Here is a 24,821-nt window from a genome sequence, read left to right on the forward strand (position 1 = left end):
TAAAAAGAAAGAAATTTAAGTAGATTACTGGGATCCCAACCACTGATCTCCCAGGATAGCAGTTTGGAAGTCAATTCTTTTTTTTTTTTTTTTTTTTGCGGTCTGTGGGCCTCTCACTGTTGTGGCCTCTCCCGTTGCGGAGCACAGACTCCGGACGCACAGCCTCAGCGGCCATGGCTCACGGGCCCAGCTGCTCTGCGGCACGTGGGATCCTCCCGGACTGGGGCACGAACCCACGTCCCCTGCATCGGCAGGCGGACTCTCAACCACTGCAACACCAGGGAGGCCCTGGAAGTCAGTTCTTGGATAGCATTCTTATTAAATATCAGTAGAGAAGCAGGTCTTTCTTCATTTTGTATTGATGTTGATGTTATAAAAGATGATTTTATACAAGTTACTGGTCAAAATATGTCACACTGTTGATGTTCCTGGTTTTAGGATATATTAATAATGAGAGCACTTTGAAATATGGACAGCTCAGTAAGTTTACTTCAGTATTCTCATCTTTCTTTTTCTGTGAGAAAATAAACGTAGTTTAAGAACATAGATGTCTGATCTTATTTGTTTCTTGTTTTTATTTTGTCTCTGAAGCAGAACATAGGGAAAGATCAAAGTTTAAGAGTGAGAGGAATGACTTGGAGAGTTCCTACGTGTCTGTGTCTGCACCACCTCCGAACTCTTCTGAGCAGTATTCCTCTGGGGCACAGTCTATTCCCAGCACTGTTACTGTGATCGCACCTGCACACCACTCTGAAAACACAACGGAGAGTTGGTCTAATTACTATAATAATCATAGCTCTTCCAATTCTTTTGGTCGAAACCCTCCACCAAAGAGGCGATGCAGAGATTATGATGGTAAAAGTTCTCTTCTATATTGTACCCCAAAGTACTAGTAAAGCAAATGTTGCTAGTAGTGCATACCTTTTCATTACAGTCTGGATTTTATTAAAAGGGGTGAATGAGGAGGAGAATCTCTTTTGGCATATGCTTCTTGTTGGGTGTAATAGTTTGGCTCTTGTTAACAGAATGTTTAAATTTTACCCTTTAGTTTGTTTTTTGTTGTTCTTGTTACTTCAAACACTATAAGTATACCACAAACTTTGGTAGATACTAGGAATTTTAATTTTTTTGTGTGGTGTTTGTCCCTGGGAATTTGTTAATAAGCATGTATAACCTACTTACAATTTTAACTTGCTAACTTTCCGTTTGAATGAATGGATCAGGCTGTGTGTGTGCGTGCATTTATTTTAATTTTTTATTATGGAAATATTTAAATATTTACAGAAGTTGACAGAATAATATAATTAACCCTAGTGTATCCATGATCTCGCGTTAACTCATGGGCAATCTTGTTTTTGTGTATACTTCCACCACTTCTCCTTGGCCTGTATTATTTGAAGCAAATAACAGACATCATAACATTTTTTCTCTAAATATAGAATGTATATATTTTTACATTTTATTTATTTTTAAGTAGGGAATAGAATCACATGATTCAAGCATTAAATCACTGTCACCCTGGTCTTCCAGCCACAAAGATCTCCTTCCCAAGGACAGTTTAATGCTGTCAATTTCTTGTGTCTTTCCAAACATAGTCTTTGCATGTGTACATAAACAAAAACATATATTTCCCCCACTTTCTTTTTTACATAAATTCTAGTATACTATATACTATTCATACTTCATTCATACTATGCATAATGTTTTTTTCACTTAGCAGTATTTTCTGGAGTCATCCTGTGTTAATATATAAAGAGCTTCCTCAGTATTTTTTACACTTCTTAGTATTCTGTATGTACAAAAATGTGTTTAAACCTGTTTCTTTTTGATGGCACTTTTGAGGTGTTTCAAATATTTTGCTGTTACAAACAATGCTGCAGTGAATAACCTGGTACATAATGCTCAGTTGAATACTTTAAAGTTTCAATTCCTAGATATAGCAAGAATGGTTGCTTTAGAATAATAGCATGAAAGTAGATAGTTGAAAGTAGATCATCTAATTCAAGTTCCTTATCCCTCCCCACCTTCGTTAAATTGTTATTTAAAATATCTGAATTTTTATTACGAAAACTCAGTAGCGAATGGGTTAATCTAATAGTGGTTGGTAGCCTGTTTTTGATCCAGTTATTTGCTATCTCAACAAAGTGTAGTGTCACAGTATAGAAAGTAGAGAGTACACCTGCCCCTACCTCAGGGATATGCGATGGTTAACAGAGTAACACTCAGAAGGCTTTAGACTCCCTGGAGAAAAAACACCTCATAATTGAGATTGGTGGGTGTTTCAGGGACTTGTTTGTTTTCTAAACTCTGGGTAGATCATAATAAGATTTATCTTCTTACAGAAAGAGGATTTTGTGTACTTGGTGACCTTTGTCAGTTTGATCATGGAAATGATCCCCTGGTTGTTGATGAAGTTGCTCTGCCAAGCATGATTCCTTTCCCTCCGCCTCCTCCTGGGCTTCCTCCTCCACCACCTCCTGGAATGTTAATGCCTCCGATGCCAGGCCCAGGCCCAGGCCCAGGTCCAGGTCCTGGCCCAGGCCCAGGCCCAGGTCCTGGCCACAGTATGAGACTTCCTGTTCCTCAAGGACATGGCCAGCCTCCGCCTTCTGTTGTGCTTCCCATACCAAGTAAGTATATGTTGAATATTTCTTTAGTGGAGAATTATATTTAAAAGAATCCATACCTTTTACCTAACTTGACACTAGATTTTAAGTTTTTGAAAAATAAATTATTAATAGAATTTGGAATATATTCCCATAATTAAGATGTTTTTCTTTTTTTTCTATCCAGTGTTACATTGCATTATTTGTAGTACCTCCAAGTGTAAATTTTATCAATAGTGGTCTAATCTATATTGACCTGGAGTCAGAATCTTGCTAATTGATAGCATCTTAAGAAAGCCAGTGTTTTGAAGAGGTCAGAAAAAAAAGAACATGCCAGTAGTTCAGTGAAATTTCCGTCTTTAAAGAAACTCTCTGCAAGAGTATTGAAATAATCTTTAAAACATTTTATTATGGAAATTTTCTTTTTTTTCTTCCAGTTTTATTGATATATAATTGATGTACAGTACTGTTTAAGTTTAAGGTATTCAGCATAATGATTTGACTTGTATACATCATGAAGTGATTATCACAATAAGTTTAGTGACCATCCATCATCTCATATAGGTACAAAATTAAAGAAATAGGAAAAAAAATTATTTTTCTTATGGTGAGAACTTTTAGGATTTACTCTGTTAACAACTTTCATATATAACATACAGCAGCATTAATTATATTTATCATGTTGTACATTACATCTCTAGTACTTATTTATCTTATCATTGGAAGTTTGTGTCTTTTGACTGCCTTCGTCCCATTCCTTTTCCCCTCTATGGAAATTTTTGGATATACACAGATGTAGAATAATAATATACCATGTACCATCATCCAACTTAAGTGGTTATCAATATTCAGCTGTTTTTGTCTCATTTATTCCTCCCCCTCCCCACACACAATTTTTTTGCTTATTTTTTCTTTTTGCTGAAGTAAATTTCAGATGTCATAGCATTTCACCAGTATGTACTTCAGTATGAATCTCTTCAATGATAAGGACTTCAAAAAAAAAATCAATATGCTGTTACCACATCCACCAAAATTAAGAGTAAGAAGTGTTTAAAAATGATCATTTAAAAAAACTTAACTGGGGCTTCCCTGGTGGCACAGTGGTTGAGAGTCCGCCTGCCGATGCAGGGGACATGGGTTCGTGCCCCGGTCCAGGAAGATCCCACATGCCGTGGAGCGGCTGGGCCCGTGAGCCATGGCTGCTGAGCCTGCGCGTCCGCAAAAAAAAAAAAAAAAAAACAACTTACTTAACAGTTGCTGGTTTAGCAGAAACAGAAATAAGACTAAATTTTTTAAATGTAACTGAAAAAATTCTGGGGCAGTCAGTTTACATGTGTACAAAGGCATAAGAAAATATCTACCCAAAGACATTTAATGTTTTAAGAGTTAGCAAATTATTTTTAAAAATGGTTGCCATTTAATTTATTTAAGTTGTACTTTTTCAATTTTGGGGTTTTTTTAGTCTTAATTTTTTTAAATTATTGCAAACTCACGAGAAGTTGCAAAAATAGTTTAACATGATTCCATGTACCCATCACATAGCTTTCCTGCAGTAATATTCTTTATAGAACACGTTTCATTAAAGTTGATAACGATTCGGAGACATTTAATGCATAGATTGGTCAATAGCAATATGGTTATTTTAACAGTGTTTGTTAGTATTTAATATTGTCACATGAATGGTATAATTATGAAGCTCAAGGTGAGATTTTATTTCCCAGATTAAAAGCCATCTTTGATGTATAGGGATTCTCACAATAAAAGATCTTAACCTCATTTTGGGAACATATCTGTTTAAAAGTTAAATCTAAGAATGTCATTTCCCCCTAACATTTTGCTATGAAAAATTTCAAGGAAACAAATAGCATCTAGGTTCTACAATTAACTAAAAATGTGATCTCTCCATGTTTAGTTTTCATGCCATTTCACGGTATGTTGTAACATCAGTACACTTAAACATGTTTATCATTAACTTGAGAGTTCTGTAGAACTCTCTCACCGCAGAAAGTTTGTTCAGGTCCCTTGGTAGCCATTTTCTACTGCCCCTCCAGATGCAACCAGTCTGCCATTTTTCCACCCTAGATTAGTTTCGTCCGTTACAGAACTAAAATGTCATTTAAATTAATTATGTACCCAGTGCTTAACCCTGCACATATCAAATTCCTTAATTCTGTTCTAAGCCAAAGGAGGTATTTTAAGTGTGAATATCCAAATTAATACTTGGTGTAGTGAGTATTTTTATTAGCTGGGAAACATTAATGCTCTACCTTTCACTTTTGGTTGTCTGTAGGACCACCTATAACACAGTCAAGCTTGATAAACAACCGTGATCAGCCTGGGACAAGTGCAGTGCCCAATCTTGCACCAGTGGGAGCAAGACTACCTCCTCCCTTACCCCAGAACCTCCTTTATACAGTGTCAGAACGTAAGTATACATTTGATTTAAAATTGCTAGGGTATAGAAAAGCCAAGTTTTCTCAGAACAGTCTTACACTTAAAAAAAAAATACAATTAATTTCTATTTTTATGGACTGTGCTATATAAAAATTATATGTGTGTTTAAAGGGCAGTTTAGTGTGTGGTTATGATATATAACTGTATTTTAATTTTGTGTGATAATGGGAGAGAAGGGCAAGGCCTTCTGTATTGGAGAAGTCTACTCTGCTGTAGAGTAGCAACATTCCTCCACTAAAGGAATTTTATTTTGAAGCTTCTGTTCAAAAATTGTTCCTCTGATTGAATTTCCAAAACATAAGGCTTATCTCCTAAGAGTATACAAAACGTCCGATAAAATATACCTAATTATTTAACTTGTAATGCTGAAGTGAAGATAGCATCCTTTAAACTGTAATATTTAGTGGTTAGGCTGTTTTGTAACATTTATGTTTAACTGTAATAATATGTTTTTCTTGGATCCTAATTCTCTTTTATTTCTTAAGTGGTTTTTTTTTGTTGTTGGTGTTGGTTTTAGTTGACTAAGGCTTAAAAAAATTTTTCTTCAAAAACATAAAAATAAGGTAGTTGGTGGTTTAAAATGTCAGACTGTGAGATTTTCTTTACAGAGCTAGGTAACTTTATAGATAAATTCATCTTTTTTTGTAACTGTGTTTATCATAAACATTTCTTCATCTCTGTCATGACCTGGAGAGGCAACTTAGAAAAGTAATTAAGCCCAGGTTCAAATTCTGCTTCCATCACTTGTGTCATTGTGACCTTAGGCAAGTTACTTAACCTCTTTGTATCCTAATTTCCTCTTCTGTAGAATAGAAATAATAATAACATTACTCACCTCATTAAGGTTGTTTTGGGGAAGAAATGGATTAATAGCTATAAAGCATCTGGAATAGTATCTGGCACCTAGCAAGTTACACGTAAGGAATAGTTATTATAATTTTGTAGTTATCATTGTCTCCATAAATTTCAGCCTCTCTGAAATCAAACCTGTTATCTTCCCTTAAGTCTCTACTACCTCCACAATGCTTGTCTTCCTTTGTTAATGGAAATAACACCCACCTTATCACCTAGAATTGAAACCCTGACATGACTGACTCATTGCTTTGCTTTTTTATATCTAGTTAATCGAAAAATTGTTCCTCTTTTTCTTTGAAGCATCCCTTTCTGTCTCTTCCTGCTGTGGCTTCTGCCCTCATCCACGCTTGAATCACTTCACATTTCGGATTATTGCTACAATCTTCGAGTCCATTACGTTTCACTCCCATCTTCCCCCCATGTCACACCACATAATGCTGCTAAGCTAGTCTGCCTAAGAAAACCAGCCATGACAGTTCCTTATGAGAACTCTTCAGTGGCCATTATTTCCTCCTAAACCATAGATGAACCCCTTTCTATGGCTTCTCTTTCTATAATCTATTCCTCACTTCTTGGTAGTCTCTTTTCACTATTCCCCCATGTGTATTTTCTGTGGTCAGGCCAATTATAACCCTGTCTGTGCCCCTGTCATGACTCAACTTTGTTTTCCTGTCTTCATTCTTAGTAATGTACTCCCTCTCCTGTTTTTGCAAGACCCAGATCTTCTAAGTATATGGGGAACATTACTGCTCTGTTCTGAACTCCTACAGTACCAAAAAGCATTTATTACGTAATGACATATAATTGTACGTAGGCCTACTATTTGATTTCTTTTCATTTATGTAAATCTTATGTTCAGCTGTGCTTCTTCAGAACGGAAACCACATCTGATAGTTAAGTAATTGTCCATACTGTTTCACTTTTAGTATCTCACCGTCTTCTAATTACTATAGTGTCTTGTTGCAGTGCGCATTTGTTTTACTGCTTCTCTCATTTTTTTTAATTACGGGAAATTTTATAAAAATAAAGAAGGTGGTATAATAAACTGCCACATTCCCATCACCCAGCTTCAACATGTTTCATGTTGATCAGTCTTGTTTCATCTATTCCCCCCTGAATCAGCTCTTAACATTACTTCTTAATGCCTTTTATTTATCTGAGAGTCTTTTGCAGATGACACATTTTCATATTGTTAAATTTAACATTGTGACTCACAATAAAAATTCCATTTTGTTTTTAATTTCTAAAAGATCTGGCGATTACCATTTATTTTAATATTGTTAAATTTAACATTGTGACTCACTCTATAAAAGTTCCCTTTTTTTTTTCCCAGCATGAGATTTTTATTTTCTATTTCAGATAAGTTATGGGGAAATGTATATCAAATTTTGTGCCCTGAAGTACAGCTTTTTTTTTTCTTTTTAAATTTTTATTGGAGTATAGTTGATTTACAGTGTTGTGTTAGTTTAGGTGTACAGCAAAGTGAATCAGTTATACATATACATACATCTACTCTCTTTTTGTTTTTTAGATGTTGGGGGTAGGAGTTTATTAATTAATTTATTTTTGCTGTGTTGGGTCTTCGTTTCTGTGCGAGGGCTTTCTCTAGTTGTGGCAAGCGGGGGCCACTCTTCATGGCGGTGCGCAGGCCTCTCACTATCACGGCCTCTCTTGTCGTGGAGCACAGGCTCCAGACTCGCAGGCTCAGTAGTTGTGGCTCACGGGCCTAGTTGCTCCGCGGCATGTGGGATCTTCCCAGACCAGGGCTCGAACCCGTGTCCCCTGCATTAGCAGGCAGATTCTCAACCACTGTGCCACCAGGGAAGCCCCATCTACTCTCTTTTAGATTCTTTTCCCATATAGGTCATTACAGAGTATTGGGTAGAGTTCCCTGTGCTGTACAGTCGGTCCTTATTAGTCATCTGTTTTATATATAGTACTGTGTATATGTCAATTCCAATCTCCCAATTCATCCCTCCCCACCCCTCACCCCTTTCCCCCCTGGTAACCACAGGTTTGTTTTCTACATCTGTGAGTCTTGTTTCTGTTTTGTAAATACGTTCATTTGTACCATTTTTTTAGATTCCACATATAAGTGATATATGATATTTGTCTCTTTCATCTGACTTCATTCAGTATGACAAAAATTCCATTTTGATTTTAATGAAAAAATATCTGGCAGTTACCATTTATTTCAATGACTTAGCCTGATATTAATTCAGCAAATATTTTTTGAGTGCCTACTATGTGCCAGGCATTGTGCTACACCCTAGGGAGCCAAGATGAACAAAATGTCTGACTTCATGTTTGAAGATGATTTTTCTGTTATTTCTTAAAAGCCAGACTATTTTTGGTATATCAGTAAAGTCCTTTTAGAACTGAAGTTTCAAGTTTCTGTTTTTCAGAGGCTGATAACATTTCTAAGAAAATTTGGGGGACCAGTACAGTTAGCAGCTTCTTATTTTGCTGTGTTAAGGACTGCATATGAAGACATCTAATATTTCGATTTTAAAAATACATTTTTATACCAAATAACTCAGAATAAATGACAGTCCTTTTAAATTTGGCTTTATGAAATATCACATTTTTTTCCCATTTTTGTTTCAGACCAGTAAAGGGCAATAGCTTCCTATTGGCATTTGTGAATTAGTGCTTTAGAAGATAGTCTTATATGCTGTGTCATTGTTTATAAAGAGACTTAGTTGGTGGGCAACTGAACATTTTGAAACTTATAGAATATTCAATATTGGGAAGTTTAAAACTCTACTATGCAAACTGCTTTCTTCCTTTCTTAAAAGTTAAAATGTGATTCCAAAATTTAGAGAGAAATTTGAAAACCTAGGAGATGGTTTCTGATAATCTAAACATAAAAAATTTTTTTTGGTGAGTGTAGTTTGTTATTTATAAATTTTTTGTATCTTTCTATTCAGTTGATTTTAAAACATCTTTTTTTTTTAATTACCTTTGAGACAGATAAGTTGAATTCTTCAAATTGTTCAGGTTTACTTTTAAGCTATACTTTATAATTTCAAGAAAATTAGAACTTGCTTCAGTTCAAATGAAGTGAAAAAGCTATATGTCTGTTTGCAATGTAATAGGGAACTTAAGCTATTCTTAAAGTTTTACAAGTTGGGAAAGTTTAAGTTACAGATTTTTTTGGTCATTGAAACTATCATTAAAATTCACAGCATAGATAATGTGTGTAAGTGAAGAACAGCATATCAAATGGTATTTAGTTGTGAAAATTATGTCAATAGGGACCCAAATAAACATAGAAAAATGAAATCTGGATTTTTGGAGGTAAGAATAGGAGTCTACTGAATGCTAGGTACTGGGAATATACAGATGAATAAGAAATGATTTTTCTCCTAAGAAGCTAAAACTCTATTAGTGGGAAAGAAATATGTTAAAAATTACAAACCCACAAAAATCAATCACAGTGTATTTTGCTGTTAAAACTAAATGAACAGAGTGCCTCAGAAATACAGGTAACAAAGGAACTAATTCTGCCCAAAATAAAACCTTCATCTAGTCTGTAATTATCACTCATTTTTTAAGAGGTCAGTTGAATGTTAAAAGAAGAAAAAGAATTACCTCACTGGAAAACTGGGTAGGATACATGGGACTCCTGGTAATGCTATTTAAAACTTAATGTCAGAAATGGTTATAATTTAGAAAAAGCTCTGAAATTTGGTTTTTTTGGAGTTAAGATGTCCGAAATACTCTGAAAGGGACTTAAATAATGAAACGTAGTTGGAATTGTATGGAAAAACACCTATTAAAATCAACTCTTTCCTTTGAAGTACTTAAACATTTTACCCAAATTTGAAGTCACCAATTCAGTGTACAGTTTTGGGGTTTTGGGTTTTGTGGGTTCCCCCTTCCCCCTGCACAGGACAGGACTATTTTAAAGTATACTCCCTTTTCTGCCTTAAATTTGACCTGTTTATTCTGCTTCTTTGAAGAAGTAGGAGTAGAAATATTTTGTAACTGCTAGGCTCGTTGTACTGGGTATGTGAAAGAGTGATAGTAAAATATAACATCCTAGATTTTATTTATTTATTTATTATTATTATTTTTTTTTGCGGTACACGGGCCTCTCACTGTTGTGGCCTCTCCCGTTGCGGAGCACAGTCTCCGGACACGCAGGCCCAGCAGCCATGGCTCACAGGCCCAGCCGCTCTGCGGCATGTGGGATCCTCCCGGACCGGGGCACGAACCCATGTCCCCTGCATCGGCAGGCGGACTCTCAACCACTGCGCCACCAGGGAAGCCCAACCAATTTGATTTTTAAAAACTTTTTATTATGGAAAATTTCAAATACAAGAGGAGAGCAAATAGTGTAGTTAATTGTCATTATTCATTTAGTGGCTTCAACATGTATCAACACACGGTTAATCTTGCTTTATCTGTAACTCACTCCTGACTTGATTATTTTAGAACAAGTCCCAAACATAACATTTAATCTGTAAAATCTTCATTATATACCTCTAAAAGATAAGGGATAAACACACATGCACACAATTACTATACTTTAATCACAATCCCAAGATATTTATAACAGGTATTATTGTCAAATATCCAACCAGTGTTCATTATTCCCAGTTGTATCATAGATGTTCCTTTATAGCTGGTTCATTTGAAGCTGGATCCAAATAAGGTTACATATTACATTTAGTTAATATGTTTTTAAGTCTTTATTTGTTTATTTATTTTATTTTTTTAAAGTCTTTAAATCTGTAACAGTTTCTCCAACCTCTTTTTTTTCTCCTTGACATTTATTTGTTGAAGGAACAGATCATTTGTCCTGAAGAATTTTTCCACAATCTGGACTTGGCACATTGCATCCCCTGGTGTTATTTAACACATTCCTCTATCCTCTGTATTTCCTGTAAATTAGAGGTTTAGATCTAGAGACTTAATTAGGGTCATGTTTGCTCCCCCCCCCCCTTATTTTGAATGAATATTTTATTGATGGGGTTTTGTACTTCCTACTGCAGTATATCATGATGTACATAATACCAAGTTGTCTCCTTTCTGTGTTACAAATATTGATCACTGTGTACAGGTGTTTTCATCCTGATGCATCTGTTTAAAAAGTTGCACGTGGTTATTTGTGATCCCTGCCTAGATCTCTTGTTTCATTGGGGTTATAAAAGTGTGATACTCTAATTCTATTATTTCTTCTACATTTATTGGCTGGCATTCTACAAAGTGAAACTTGGGAGTTAACCATTTCTTTAACCTGAAATTCACTTTTTACAGGAAAGACAGGATAAATGCTTGTGTCCTTTCATTTATCACTTTTCAGAAAATGAGTTTGTTTCCTAATATCTTCCAGAGGTACCACTGTATTTTTTTTAAGTATCATAAAGAACTCATGGATTTCTAATGTTTGGTATGTTTCACCCCATTATGGCCCTTTTTGATGTTCAAATTGTCTAGTTTTTGACCATGGGGAGCCTCTTCATGTTGGTTCTGCAGATTGCTTTGTTTCGTTTTTGACATGCTAGTGTTTGGTAGCCATCTTGCTTTTGGAGGGACAGGGTATACTAAGGTGTACCAGGCCCATCTTAGAAGTTTTCTAACCAGTCCTAGAATCAGCCTTTTATCTGAGGAACTGTTTCTTTTTGAAATACTATTTAGAGACCTGAATAGATGTTGTTAAAGAAAATCACGGCTCATTTGAATAAACAGCCATCTTTCTGAAGTGTCTGAATGCATGTTCTTTGTCACTCGTTTTAAAAAGACATTGTACAAAGTAGCCTTTTAGTTTCTAATTTACTTTGAGACAGTTATTAATTAAATACACATGGTACATTGAGTGCTGTATCATAAATTTAAACTAGTCATATGGACTGAGATTGTACTTCCCATTTTTCTCTTTAGCTCACTACTGTGTTCTGCAAGGAATTCTCTGCAGTAGGTCATGCTTAAAACTATTTTCAGATCATTGAGGATATGTTAAATTGTTTTTGCAATGTAATGATTGATCCTTTTTTCAGTTTTGAAAGGATTGGTGCTAAGCCCCCAGTTATGTGGTCTGCTTATACAGTATGATGTGTCACCTCCTCTGCTCCGTATATAGGAAGAGAAGGGTAGTAAAGTTTAGCACATCTATTTCTTCTCTGCATTTACTGTGAAATCAAGTGGTGCTTTGTGACTTGTCTTATTAAGGTGTATTAATAGTCTTCTGGATTGTTCACTTTATAAGGACATTTCATCAGGTATAAAAAAATTCTAAATTCACTTTGTTTTGTGTCACATAGTGAATGTCTGTCTGACTTTAGATATAAAATATTGAGTAAATCTTAAAAATAGGTCTCATACGAGGTAGTCAGTGAAAAAGATACTATTAAATAACCAACCAAAGGGGGGTTTTGCTCCTTGATACCTTGTCTTTTTTAATCTTGTTCTACAGAATTTGGCTTCATTGTTTCTGACATTTCTTGCATCCATAAATATAGATTCTAAATGTGCTTTCTTTCCAAAAGTGGTCCTTAATATCTGAGGTAATTTCATGTGTACAGTGGCTAGTCTGTTCACCTGGGATTTTTTCCTTTTTTTCTTTCTCTATGTTTGTTATCCACCTGCTAGTAGGGTAACGAATTTTCACTGTCTTGTTTAATTTTTTCTTTTGAATATTTCTTATTCTCCGAGGGTATGCTTGTGGTGGGTTTCTTTTTTTTAAGTTCCTTTATTATTTTTCTTTTTTCTGCTCTCAGGGAGTATAGTTTGTGCATACCTGAAATTATATGAGTTTGGGGAGGAGTGTTTTTATTTTTTTTAAATGGGTATGACAGCTTTGATAACCACATGTCTCATTGGATACAAAACTCTACATGAATAATAGCTCAAGGTTCCGTTGTCTAATAACTTGATATGGTTGATTGTTCAGTTTTGGGTAAATCAGCACGTAATTATTCCATTTAAGATTATAAAAAATGGTCGTTTTGCAGTCACACTATCTAATTCTTACTCTTTGTACCTCAATGCATCCTAACCAGTTGCATGTCTATTTCTTGAGTTAGAAAGTATCTTAGTAACATCTTTCTTGAGTACAGTTCCCATTGGTATACTTTCTCTGTTCTTGGCTCAAGTCTCAGGAAGTAGATCATTGCTTACGAGAAGCTTGTGACTCTCAATCCCAGCTGCCCTCCTATTCTTTCCTCTGTAGGACAGCCCATGTACTCTCGTGAACATGGTGCTGCTGCATCTGAGCGACTTCAGTTGGGGACACCGCCTCCTCTGTTGGCAGCTCGTTTGGTGCCACCTCGAAACCTCATGGGATCCTCCATTGGGTACCATACCTCAGTCTCCAGCCCCACCCCTCTGGTCCCAGGTAAGCTTTGCTACAGATGGCCATCCACCTCTGATCTTTTGTACCATAAACTGGCCAACCTAAGAGGTGATCTGGTATCCTGATCTGCTCTCACAGATTCCCATTAAAACTCCTAGGTAGTTTTATTTTCTGTTTCTCTGCTTCTTTGGTTTGTCCCTAGTGGCTCCTAGATGATTAGGTCTCCTGTGTGTCTGTCATCTCTGGTGTCCTTTGTATTTACTTTCCATGCCTCTGTAACTAAGGTCATGCTAGTTCCTTGAACTAGTTTCTAATCCGATAGATAGGAAGAGAGTATCTACTTGAATGGTTTCTAATCAGTTACATGTTATAAGAAAACTAGGTTAATTTTTCTTTAAAAGAAAACAAAAACATCTGGTTTCTTCCTGATCATAGATGAAAATGTCTTTTTCCCATCTGTCCCTTGTTGTATGGAATGGCTGTGTATAATGTGATTTCTTGAAAACTCTTCCCTCCTATTGACATGTACATTTTGAAGATCTATGGAGTGCTTTGAGGGTGTCTCATGAGGTTTTTAACATTTCTCACTTTGCGTTTAGATCTCAGTTCATCATGATTAACTAAAGGACTTTCAAGTTTCTTAGGGTTCTGTGTATTCCCAGGAATTATCAGATCGAGGCTATTTGATTATGTAACTTCTTTAAAACTTTCTGCAGCCTTAGCGTAGATTTTTCTGTCAAGAGTACCAAGTGGTAACTGAAAACTTTTAAATCATAATTTGCTGATCTTATACTCTGAATTATAGAACTAATTGGCTAGTAATAAAGATCTGAATGTACCTTATCTTGTAGCTGAAACCTAATACGAGCAACAAAGGAGGTTTTTCCACTAAGAAAAAAAGATGCAAGGATTTATATTGATAAATCACAACTGTGAGAATCGGCATCTTCACTCCATCTTAACCTTCTTTCATTTTATGTACGATGAAAAGGATATTTTAGAGATAAACACATTCAGAATTTTTTTTAAACACTAACAAAATATTTATTTAGCATAAGAATTTTAAAAATTAAATTTTTAGGGACTTCCCTGGCAGTCCAGTGGTTAAGACTCCGTGCTTCCACTGCAGGGGGCGTGAGTTCCATCCCTGGTTGGGGAACTAGGATCCCGCATGCCACGCACAGTGTGGCCAAAAAAATAAATAAATTTTTAGTTGTAGAGAAAACACAGAGAACATGATAAAAGTGGCACTGATGAAGCGGGTGGTAGTAAAATAATGATTACATTTATAAACATAAAATGTATCTTATTTAGCTGTTTGAAATCAAACATTTGAGATATATTTCACATATGAAATTGGCTCTTTTCTCTCCAGTTTAAAGTGCACATAACCAGGCACTTCCCTGGTGGTCCAGTGGTTAAGACTCTGTGCTTCCAATGCAGGGGGCGTGGGTTTGATCCCTCGTTGGGGAACCAGGATCCCACATACTGCGCAGCGCGGCCAAAAAAAGAAAAGCAGATAACCAAATTAATAGATTGGTTTTTTCCCCCAATTAAAAGAACACCGAGAAATTAGGTGAGACGTGATAACAGAGGAAACCCAGCCAGTCATTTGTATATGGCGTTCATGTATGTGAAAATTTCTCTTAAAAATATGCATTTAAGTTTGCATTAGGTGATTAATATAGAGGACAAAAATGGCTAGGTAAACAAATCCAGAAATATATCAGTAATTCAGAATGGATTTACATGTCTGTGTTTTGTGACTGGAACATTTTTGTTTCTTTGACTTCCAATAGGTTTATCTATATACTATAATTCAAAGAGAGAAATATATATGGGTTGATATATTTGTTGAAGAAAATTCATTTTTCTGGTTATTTTATAATAGGAAATTATTTAACTACTGTTATTTGTTTCATGTTTTGTTGTTTTGTTTTCCCTCAGATACCTATGAACCAGATGGTTATAATCCAGAAGCTCCTAGTATTACCAGTTCTGGTAGATCTCAGTATAGGCAGTTTTTTTCAAGAACACAGACACAGCGCCCAAACCTGATTGGCCTAACCTCTGGAGATATGGATGCAAATCCAAGAGGTAAGAATGCATTTAACTTTTTCTCATGCTAAATGTCATTTGGGCATAGTATTTCTGACCTCACTAAGGTCTAAAAATACTTTCAACAGTCTCTCTTTGAAGGGTGCTGTGTAATGATCTCAAATGCTTTTGAATATCTCCAGATTTTACTTTAAAGCCATAAATAAAATAAAAATAAATATATTCTGCTTATATTTATTTTTAAATAAAAATAATACTAGTGTTAATTAATTGCTCTTTTTGTAGGACTTTAGGCTATTTTAGGCACTATGCTAGATGTTAGATACAGAAAAACGACATGATCCCTCACCTTCAAAGAACTAATCATTTAATGGCCTACTTTGTGTTTTAAGAGCTGTGCTTCACACTAGTAACATTGAGAATTTTAAACACTATGATAAAATTATCTTTTGACTATTATTTATGATTAAAACCATATGTTAGGACCTTTATAAAGCATAGCCACAAATCTTAAAAGATTAAATGCAAGCATTGCCTTTAATATGGGTTGATACCATCCTTTCACCTCCGCTCAAAACAAAGTTTGGTTAAAGCGTTTGATGAGATTCCAGTTTCTTACTTCTTATTATAGTTAGATTTCCAGTATTTAATTTCAGTTTGAGTGACTGGCCATGTGCCATCCTGAGGATATTTTCCTGATTTAATTATATGGTGGACAATTTTCCTTTTCTTACCTTCTTTCTTATCCTGATTTTATTAACTCTTCTTTACTGCCATTTATGACATTATTGCTACTACCAGTTAACAGTTTTGTGTCAAGATTAAACTAAATCCTTTTTAATATATTATTATCTCTAATATTCCTTACCAACAACTTAAATGAGGTACTATTTTTATTCTCTTTTTCATATATAGACACTGAGACGAAGAGGGGTTAAAGAACTTGCCCATTATTAATTCTTTTCTGTTCTATTCTATTCTATACATCAGCGGTCTCCAGCCTTTTTGGCACCAGGGACAGTTTTCGTGGAAGACAATTCTTCCACAGACGGATGGTGCAGCGGGTGGTGGTGGGGATAGTTCAGGCGGTAACACAAGCGATGGGGAAGCTTGCTAGCCCGCCGCTCACCTCCTGCTGTGTGGACCGCTACTGGTCTTTGGCCTGGGGTTTGGAGACCCCTGCTATACATGACAGAACTAGCATTTGGACCCAGGTTTATCTAATTCCAAAGAATATGCTCTTACTTTCTGTGCTGTAATGCATATATTGTTACCAAATTACCTGAAATTAGTGGGAAGTTCGTATTTTCAGCCCCACAGTGATTATTCTTTGCTGCTGATTTTACTTTTGGTGGAGTCGCTAAAGTTATGGAGAATACTCAGAATATAACGTGCAGTTTTGGGTTGGTATTTGCTTTTTGGTTCAACACACCTCTTTCCACTGACAGGTAACCTATCATAAGGTCAGCGTCGTATAGTATTTTAGTCTTAACTGTTGTGAATGGAATGTGTTAATTTATAACATTGGCTTTGAATTTTCCTTTCAATGTTTAGGTTTGAATAATCTTAAACCTACAAAAAAATCAAAAGTGCAATAAACACGTTAATACTTTCACTTAGGTTCACCAGTTGTTAACATTTTGTCAGCTTTGGGCATGAATGCTCACTTGTGTGCACTCTTCTCTCTGTCTTCCTCCCCTTCCTCCCCTCTCCCTTCACATTGTTTTCTTGAATCACTTGAAAGTAAATTTTGGAGATTGTGACACTTTAAGATCCTTTAGTTTACATCTGAGAATAAGACACAGTACTATATACGCGCAATATCATTGCCACACATAAAAGAAAATCATAATTCCATAGTAGTATCCTATCCGTGTGAACTTCTTGTTGAATCCTATAAGGAGACAAATATTTCACTCCATTTGTGGCCTAATAAGTTTGATCACTTGCTGTAATTGTTAGAGCTCTCCATTGTAAAGTTTGTGGAGTGGTACTTTGGCATCAGATAAATATCTTATTCTCCAACACCCTTTCACTGATTTTTTTTTCCTTCCATTTATGATCCTTGCCTGAATCAGTCATTATTACATCAGAGTTGGCTAGGAGTTTTTAAATGCGCATATTGTATTTTTGAAAAAGGAGGCAATTGATAATTTATTTTTGCTGTTAAACATTTCTGAAAAGGAAATGGTAGTAGCCAGGTGCTATTCACAGTGATTTTTAGCTTTTGGACTAAATAATTTTAATCATTTGAAATTCCCCAAATACAACGCATGGTCAGTAATGTTAATTTTTGTTTTCTACAGCTGCTAACATTGTCATCCAGACTGAACCACCAGTTCCTGTTTCAATTAATAGCAACATAACCAGAGTGGTTCTTGAACCAGATAGCCGGAAAAGAGCTATGAGTGGTTTGGAAGGGCCACTGGCAAAGAAACCTTGGCTGGGAAAGTAAGATAATTTGCTAATTAGTAACATCTAATTGATGTTTCTGGTTTTTTGTTTGCAGTAGTAAATTTGTAAAATTAAGAGTTGTCATTAATCATTAATTTTCAATCTGTGTGCCTTAAAGCTAAGATTCCCAAAGGCATCATTAGTATGTCTTAAACATTGAAAAGTTAACAGAATATTGATAATAGATATTAGTAATTTGTACTAATTTCTAGGCCTAACCCAGTATTAGAATTATTGAGACATCAGTCTTCTTTCTTTCTCTCTACCTGTTTGATTCCCATGTAATAAGGATAATGTGAAAATTACCTAGTCATTTCTGAAGAATGTTAAGTGCTTACAAAGGATACTTGAATAAATATAAACTTACATTCTTTGCTGATTATCTCTTGCCTAGGCATAATGTAGGAGAATTAACCAAGATCTGTTAATATTCCTTTCAGGCAAGGGAATAACAATCAGAGTAAACCAGGATTCTTGAGAAAGAATCAGTATACAAACACCAAATTAGAAGTCAAGAAAATCCCTCAGGAATTGAACAACATTACCAAGCTCAATGAACATTTCAGCAAATTTGGAACTATTGTTAATATCCAGGTAGGTGTAGCTATGTTGGTGACAAAATCCATGTATATAATGTATCTTCAAAAATATTCCTATCAGCTTACCTTGCTTAAACAAGCCAGTGATTAGTCTGATCATCTCTGCTATGTGTTTTAAATTCCACTGTGTATCTGTATGCCCAACTTTATGACGGAGTTGTTGTGCTGAATTTGTCCTCTGAATTCATTTGGTTCTTTTCTGCAACCTCTTCCTGAAAGACAGTGGGCCAGTTATTGTATTTTTGTTCATGCTTGTATCTCTGGACAGATGACTTTTTTACCTGCTTTAGTGTTCTAACTAAGTAGGTAAGATTTTTGGTAACTTCTAAGATTGTAATTTTGTTTACTGACTGGCTTTTATTTTGTGAAATATTAATTGGTTAAGGATGGTTCTAATCTTGAGAATTGTAGGCACTGTAACATATAATCTAACATCAAATAAACTGAAGCTTTTATATTTTGCTGTGTGTTTGTTAGATATTTGAATTTATCAATTTGTGGTTGGGTGTTACGCTGTAATTGAGGGTACTAGAAGGTCTGTTAAAGTTGGGATTTCAGTCAGTTACCCCTGACACGCAGTGTTGCCATCAAACCAAAATATGATTTATGTATCTCTCACTACCTTTTTCCTCTTAAATTTTTCCTAGGTCATTATTCTTTATGGCATTTAGAAAAACTAGGAAGCTTTTAATGTAAATGAGTATGAGTCTGCTTGGGTTGCCATAACAAATACCATAGACTGGGTGGCTTAAACAACAAAAATTTATTTGTGGGGAATCCAAGATCAGAATGCTAGCCAATTTGGTTCCTGGTAAGGACTCTCTGGCTTGGAGACGGCCATCTTCTTGCTGAGTGCTCACATGATGGAAGGAGAGGGAAGGGAAGAGACAGAGAGAGCTCTTCCTGTAAGGTCACCAGTCCTGTCTGATTAGGGCCGCACCCCTTTGATCTCATTTAACCTTATTTACCTCCTAAAAACCCTGTCTCCAAATACTGTCACATTGGGGGTCAGGGCTTCACCGTATGAATTTGGGGAGGACATAACTCATTCCATAGCAGTAGGCCATAATTTATATAAGCACTATTCTCTATTTGGGGGAATTTATGTTGTTCTTACTATTTTTTATAAAAACAATGCTATTGTGAACCTCCTTTTGTATAAACCTTTTATTTTTTTATGATGCATTGCTGAATTAAAGGGAATTTTAAAACTTTTTATTTGAACTGCCAAATTGTTCTCCAAAAGGGTTGTGCCAGTTGATGCTCCCTAACACAATGTGTGAACCTCATCAAAACTCTAATATGGATCCATTAAAAATTTTTAGACTAGTTTCATAAGTGAAAAATTGTACTTGCTTTAATTTGCTTTGTTTTTATTCCTAGGTAGACTCTAATTTATATAGACCATTTGCAGCACTTTTGGATTTACCTGCCCACTGTCTTTGCCCATTTTTTATGAAGGCATTTATAATAATGCTTTTCCAAGCCTTTGCCTGTCATATATATGAAAATTACTTTTTCGTTTTGTCACTCATTTTGTTTGCGGCAGGTTTGGACTGACAGTGGTTTAAAATTTTATTTGGTCAAATTCGCTGTTTGTCTTTATGGGTCCTGCCTTTATAGGTGTGCATAAAAAGGCTTTCCAAAGCCTCAGATTATACAGATATTCACCTTTTTTCCCTGGGTTTTTTTGTAAAATGTTTTCTCTCTCTGGAGTTTATTTGGACGTGTAAGATACCAGGGAGGAACCTAACAACTTTTCCCCAAGTGGTTATATAACATCACTAGGATTATTTATTAAATAATCCAATATTCTTTCATATATAATGTTGAAATACACATGTTATCTTTTAAGGGATAGCTAACTTTATTTACATAGGATTCACAATGAATTTCAGCAGGCTGTTTTCTACTTTTGAATTTTTTATCAATAATTTATCAATATTTGCTTAACTACAATCATTAATTTATGTGTGTTGTTGTTGCTGTTGTTTTTTCTTATAGGTTGCCTTTAAGGGAGATCCAGAAGCAGCCCTCATCCAGTATCTTACCAATGAAGAGGCCAGAAAAGCCATTTCCAGCACTGAAGCAGTTCTAAACAACCGGTTCATTCGAGTCCTGTGGCACAGGGAAAATAATGAGCAGCCAGCACTACAGTCGCCAACACAGCTGCTCCTGCAACAGCAGCAAACACTTAGTCACCTGTCACAGCAGCACCATCACCTGCCACAGCACCTTCATCAGCAGCAAGTGCTGGTGGCCCAGTCTCCTCCCTCAACGGTACATGGGGGTATTCAGAAGGTAATCTACTGGTTCACAGGGAATTAAAGGTCCTTTAATCCCATCCCCTAGATCATTGTTTCTCAATTTGTGGTCCTGGGGTCTTCTATATCAGAGCCATTCAGTTTGATTTGTAGACCGGCAGCATCTGATCTCCTAGGAGCTTATTAGACATGCAGTTTCTAAGGCTTCACCTCAACTTACTGAATTAGAATCACTATGGGTGGGGCCCAGTAATCCGTTTTAACAGGCTTTCCAGGTGATTCTTACGTACCTTGAAGGTTGAGAAGTGCTGTGTTGCATCAAAATCACTTATCTGGGTGCACATTCCTGGGTCTTACCTTCTCAGATCTAGAGTCAGTCTCTAGATATTGGACCGTAAATCTGCATATTTAAGAAATACCTTTAGTGATTCTTCTCAACACTAAAGTATGATAGCCATCCATGACCGAACAACTTTGAATCTAGAACAGCTTCTTTGTTTTGTGTTAGAATCAGACACTCTTTTTTTTTTTTTTTTGGCGGTACGCGGGCCTGTCACTGATGTGGCCTCTCCTGTTGCGGAGCACAGGCTCCGGTGTATATCCACCTCTTCACTTAAAAAAATCAAACCTTACAGATGATTGAAGCACCCTTCCTTCGCATTTCCTTATCTTCCTCCCCAGGGTAATTACTGTCCTAAATTTGTATCATTCCTAGGCATTTAAAAAAACTTCCACCATAAATATGTTTATTTTGTATATGCAGATGATGAACAAACCACAGACATCGGGTGCATATGTTCTTAACAAAGTTCCTGTGAAACATCGTCTTGGACATGCAAGTGGTAACCAGGGTGATGCAGCACACTTGTTGAATCAGTCAGGTGGTGCTGGAGATGATTGCCAGGTATATATTTCTGTGGACCTTTAAATATATTTAGAGTTGTTCAGTGACACAAAGAAATTAACAAATTGATTAGCACCCAGATTTATAATGTCTTATTTCCTCAATCAAGATAATTGTGAGAGCTAACCTAAATGTGGCCGGTAAACTTCCCTAATTTCCATGATTGAGCCAGAAATTTGCTAGTTAAATTTTCTTTTCCTATTGAAAGCTAAATAGGAATTTGAAATTTTTAGCCATTTATTAATAGATGTCTATTAATCCATTCCTTTTATAATGTTTCTTTTTTAATATAATTAAGAACATCATGAAGGGGATTCAGTCATAGTCAATTCGAAAGTCAGATTTTTATTTTTATTTTTGTTGCGGTACGTGGGCCTCTCACCGTTGCGGCCCCTCCCGTTGCGGAGCACAGGCTCCGGATGCGCAGGCTCAGCGGCCATGGCTCACGGGCCTAGCAGCTCTGCGGCATGTGGGATCTTCCCGGACCGGGGCATGAACCCGTGTCCCCTGCATCGGCAGGCGGACTCTCAACCACTGCGCCACCAGGGAAGCCCCAAAAGTCAGATTTTGAAATATGTTTTTAAGTAGTTTCCTTTCCTTTTGGGAATATATCTATATGATGACTGTCCAGATCGGTGATTTTTTTTTCCAAGAGAGCTAGGAAAACTGAAAAAGAACAGGTGGGGTTAGCCCTCCTAGACATTAAAAAATAATGTGAAGTCAGTATAACTCAAACAATTTGATACTGGCACATGAAGAGACAGACCAGTGGAATAGAATCGAAGACTGAGATTATAGACTCACTCACAAATAGGAATTTATCATATGCTAACACATTATCTCAGTTCAGCGGGGAAAGTATGGACTCTTTGGTAAATGGTATTGGGATAACTGGATAGCCTGATAGAAAAAAAAAATTAGATCCATTTTTAAAATTACATAGTAAACCAGGATAATGTCCACAAGGACCTGAAATTTATATGCTGATGGTAATGCTAAATGGTATAGCCTCCGTGAAAGGAAATTTGGCAGCATCTAGCAAAATTATGTATGCATTTACTCTAAACCAATAATCCTCCTCTAAGAATCTGTGCCAAAAATATACTAGTCAAACTATAGAAAGACATATGAGCAAGGCTAGGGAATGTAGACTCTCTTCAATAGCAAAAGACTGGAAACAATCCAGTGTCCATCAGTAGGGGACTGGTTACTTAAAATGTAGTACGTGCATACAATAGCATATGTGTAACTTTGCAAAGGAATGACGAATATCTTTATGTGTACCATGAGGTGATCATCAGGATACATTAAGTAAAAAAAGCAAAATGGGACAAAAAATGTAGAGTTGGCCACTGTTTATTTAAGAAAGTTGGGGCAATGAATACGTATACTTGCTTATGATAGAAAAAAAACAAAAAAAGAAACCCATATAATTTAAGTCTTGGTGGTTACAGCAAGGATAGAAGAAACTAGACAACTTTAAAAACCTCCAAAACATTTCTTAATTCTGTCCACCAAAAAGGTCTAGAAACAGTGACCCAGCCTGATGGTAATGAACCTTGACATGCCCCTTCCCCCAGCTCCAAAAAGAACCAGGGATCCTTGAAGAAATGGCTGTTCCCAGATCTGGGGGTGACAGTGTTCCAGATGTCAAACCAGAAAGTGAGGAATTTGTCGAAGATTACTAGCATCCTATCAAAGAATGAAAAAATGTCATAAAGGCTCTAGAACTGCGCACCAATTTAAAGGAAATTCAGAGGACAGAGGGACGTGTTAAAGGATACCATAGAATCCTGTAGTGAATACTGCAGGATGAATGACCTGGTTTCTTCCAGAAGTGATTTGCAAAGAAAAGAAAGATACAGAGAGGGAAACGGAATTAAAGGAGACTTTAAAGAGATATAACCAATTGCATTTATATGGACCTTAGTAGGTCCTAATTTAAATGTGAAAAGAATGTTTAGAAAATTATAATAGAATCTGGAAATGTGACTATTTAACGATATTAAAGAATTGTTATACCTTTTAAGTGTGACAACGGTATTGTAGTTTTACTTAAAAAAGAAAGGAGTCCTTATCTTTTAGAGATACAACTGAATTATTTACAGATAAAATAATGTGTGTGTTATGATGATGTAGTTGGGGGTTTAAATAAAACAAGGTTATTTTATATAAAATAATGTAAATTGATGGTTGTTTCTGCTTGCTGATGGATACGTCAGGTTTTTTATATATAATTTTGTACTTTGGTTTGTTTCAAAAATTCGATACTAGGGCTTCCCTGGTGGTGCAGTGGTTGAGAGTCCGCCTGCCAATGCAGGGGACACGGGTTCGTGCCCTGGTCCGGGAAGATCCCACATGCCGCGGAGCGGCTGGGCCCGTGAGCCATGGCCACTGAGCCTGCGCGTCCAGAGCCTGTGCTCCGCAACGGGAGAGGCCACAGCAGTGAGAGGCCCGCGTACCGCAAAAAAAAAAAAAAGAAAAAAAAAAATTCGATACTAAAAGATAGAAAAACAAAAGCAATCTCAGACTTTGAAGTCACACAGCCCTTACTGACTTGACCTGCCTCTTACTAGCTGTGTTAAATAACTGGCGAGCATTGGTTTCCTTTTCAATAAACTCAGTTGCTATGGGGATTAAAAAATTTCATATTGGTAAAGCATAAAAGAGAAGTGCTTATTCGCACATAATAAGTGCTCAGTAACTTGTAGGTAGTGCCATTTTTATTTTGATAAATAGTAATAACAGCATGAACATCATCTCTGCAGGTTCCTACAGTACTTGAGAGAGTTTCCTGTGTATTTAAAGTAGCTTAAGTTTTAGGACAATTAAGTATTGTATGATTGAGATAAGTTTTGTATTTGTATATATTGCGTGATTGAATTTTCCATGAATTTCTTAGTATTATATCCTGTGTCCCTTATATCATATATTCAAAGTTAATTTAAAAATAAATTATAAATTTATTTATTTATTATAAATTATAAATTGTTTAAAAATAAATGTCTGAAAAAAAAATAAATAAATTTCTGTTCAGAAAGGAATCTAAATACCAAAACAAGCACAGTAAAGATGGTCACCATTTTACTTGCAAAGTTAGATCTGTGAGCTAACTGCTTATGGTTGGTTGTAAACTCATAACATTTGATTAAATATAGTATTAAGATTATGACTGCAAAGTACCTTAATTCTTAGGAGGGTTTGCAGTTAGAACATGCATTCTTATTTGGCATTGTGGAAAAGAGCTTAATGACATTACCCTCCCAAAGACCTCCAGGAACACACCTGTAGTTGAACAACTCTTATTCAGTGAGGGAGTATACACAG

General features: G+C 36.0%; 1 protein-coding gene across 5 annotated transcripts in view; it reads left to right on the forward strand.

Annotated features, from left to right (window-relative positions):
• The window catches only part of RBM27 (RNA binding motif protein 27), a 67,087-nt gene that overhangs the window by 22,809 nt on the left and 19,457 nt on the right, over positions 1-24,821 (forward strand). Inside the window, exons 6-14 of one of the 5 annotated variants that reach the window (XM_067732146.1) lie at positions 592-855; positions 2,343-2,630; positions 4,897-5,031; positions 13,093-13,257; positions 15,163-15,312; positions 17,580-17,724; positions 18,168-18,321; positions 20,331-20,627; positions 21,354-21,494. In XM_067732146.1, the coding sequence (XP_067588247.1) occupies positions 592-855; positions 2,343-2,630; positions 4,897-5,031; positions 13,093-13,257; positions 15,163-15,312; positions 17,580-17,724; positions 18,168-18,321; positions 20,331-20,627; positions 21,354-21,494 (1,739 nt within the window). The remainder of the gene's footprint in view (positions 1-591; positions 856-2,342; positions 2,631-4,896; positions 5,032-13,092; positions 13,258-15,162; positions 15,313-17,579; positions 17,725-18,167; positions 18,322-20,330; positions 20,628-21,353; positions 21,495-24,821) is intronic. The other 4 variants (XM_067732148.1, XM_067732147.1, XM_067732149.1 and 1 more) reach the window with 4 other exon arrangements.

The sequence above is a fragment of the Pseudorca crassidens genome, chromosome 3 (genome assembly GCF_039906515.1).
Source record: "Pseudorca crassidens isolate mPseCra1 chromosome 3, mPseCra1.hap1, whole genome shotgun sequence".
NCBI lineage: Eukaryota > Metazoa > Chordata > Mammalia > Artiodactyla > Delphinidae > Pseudorca > Pseudorca crassidens.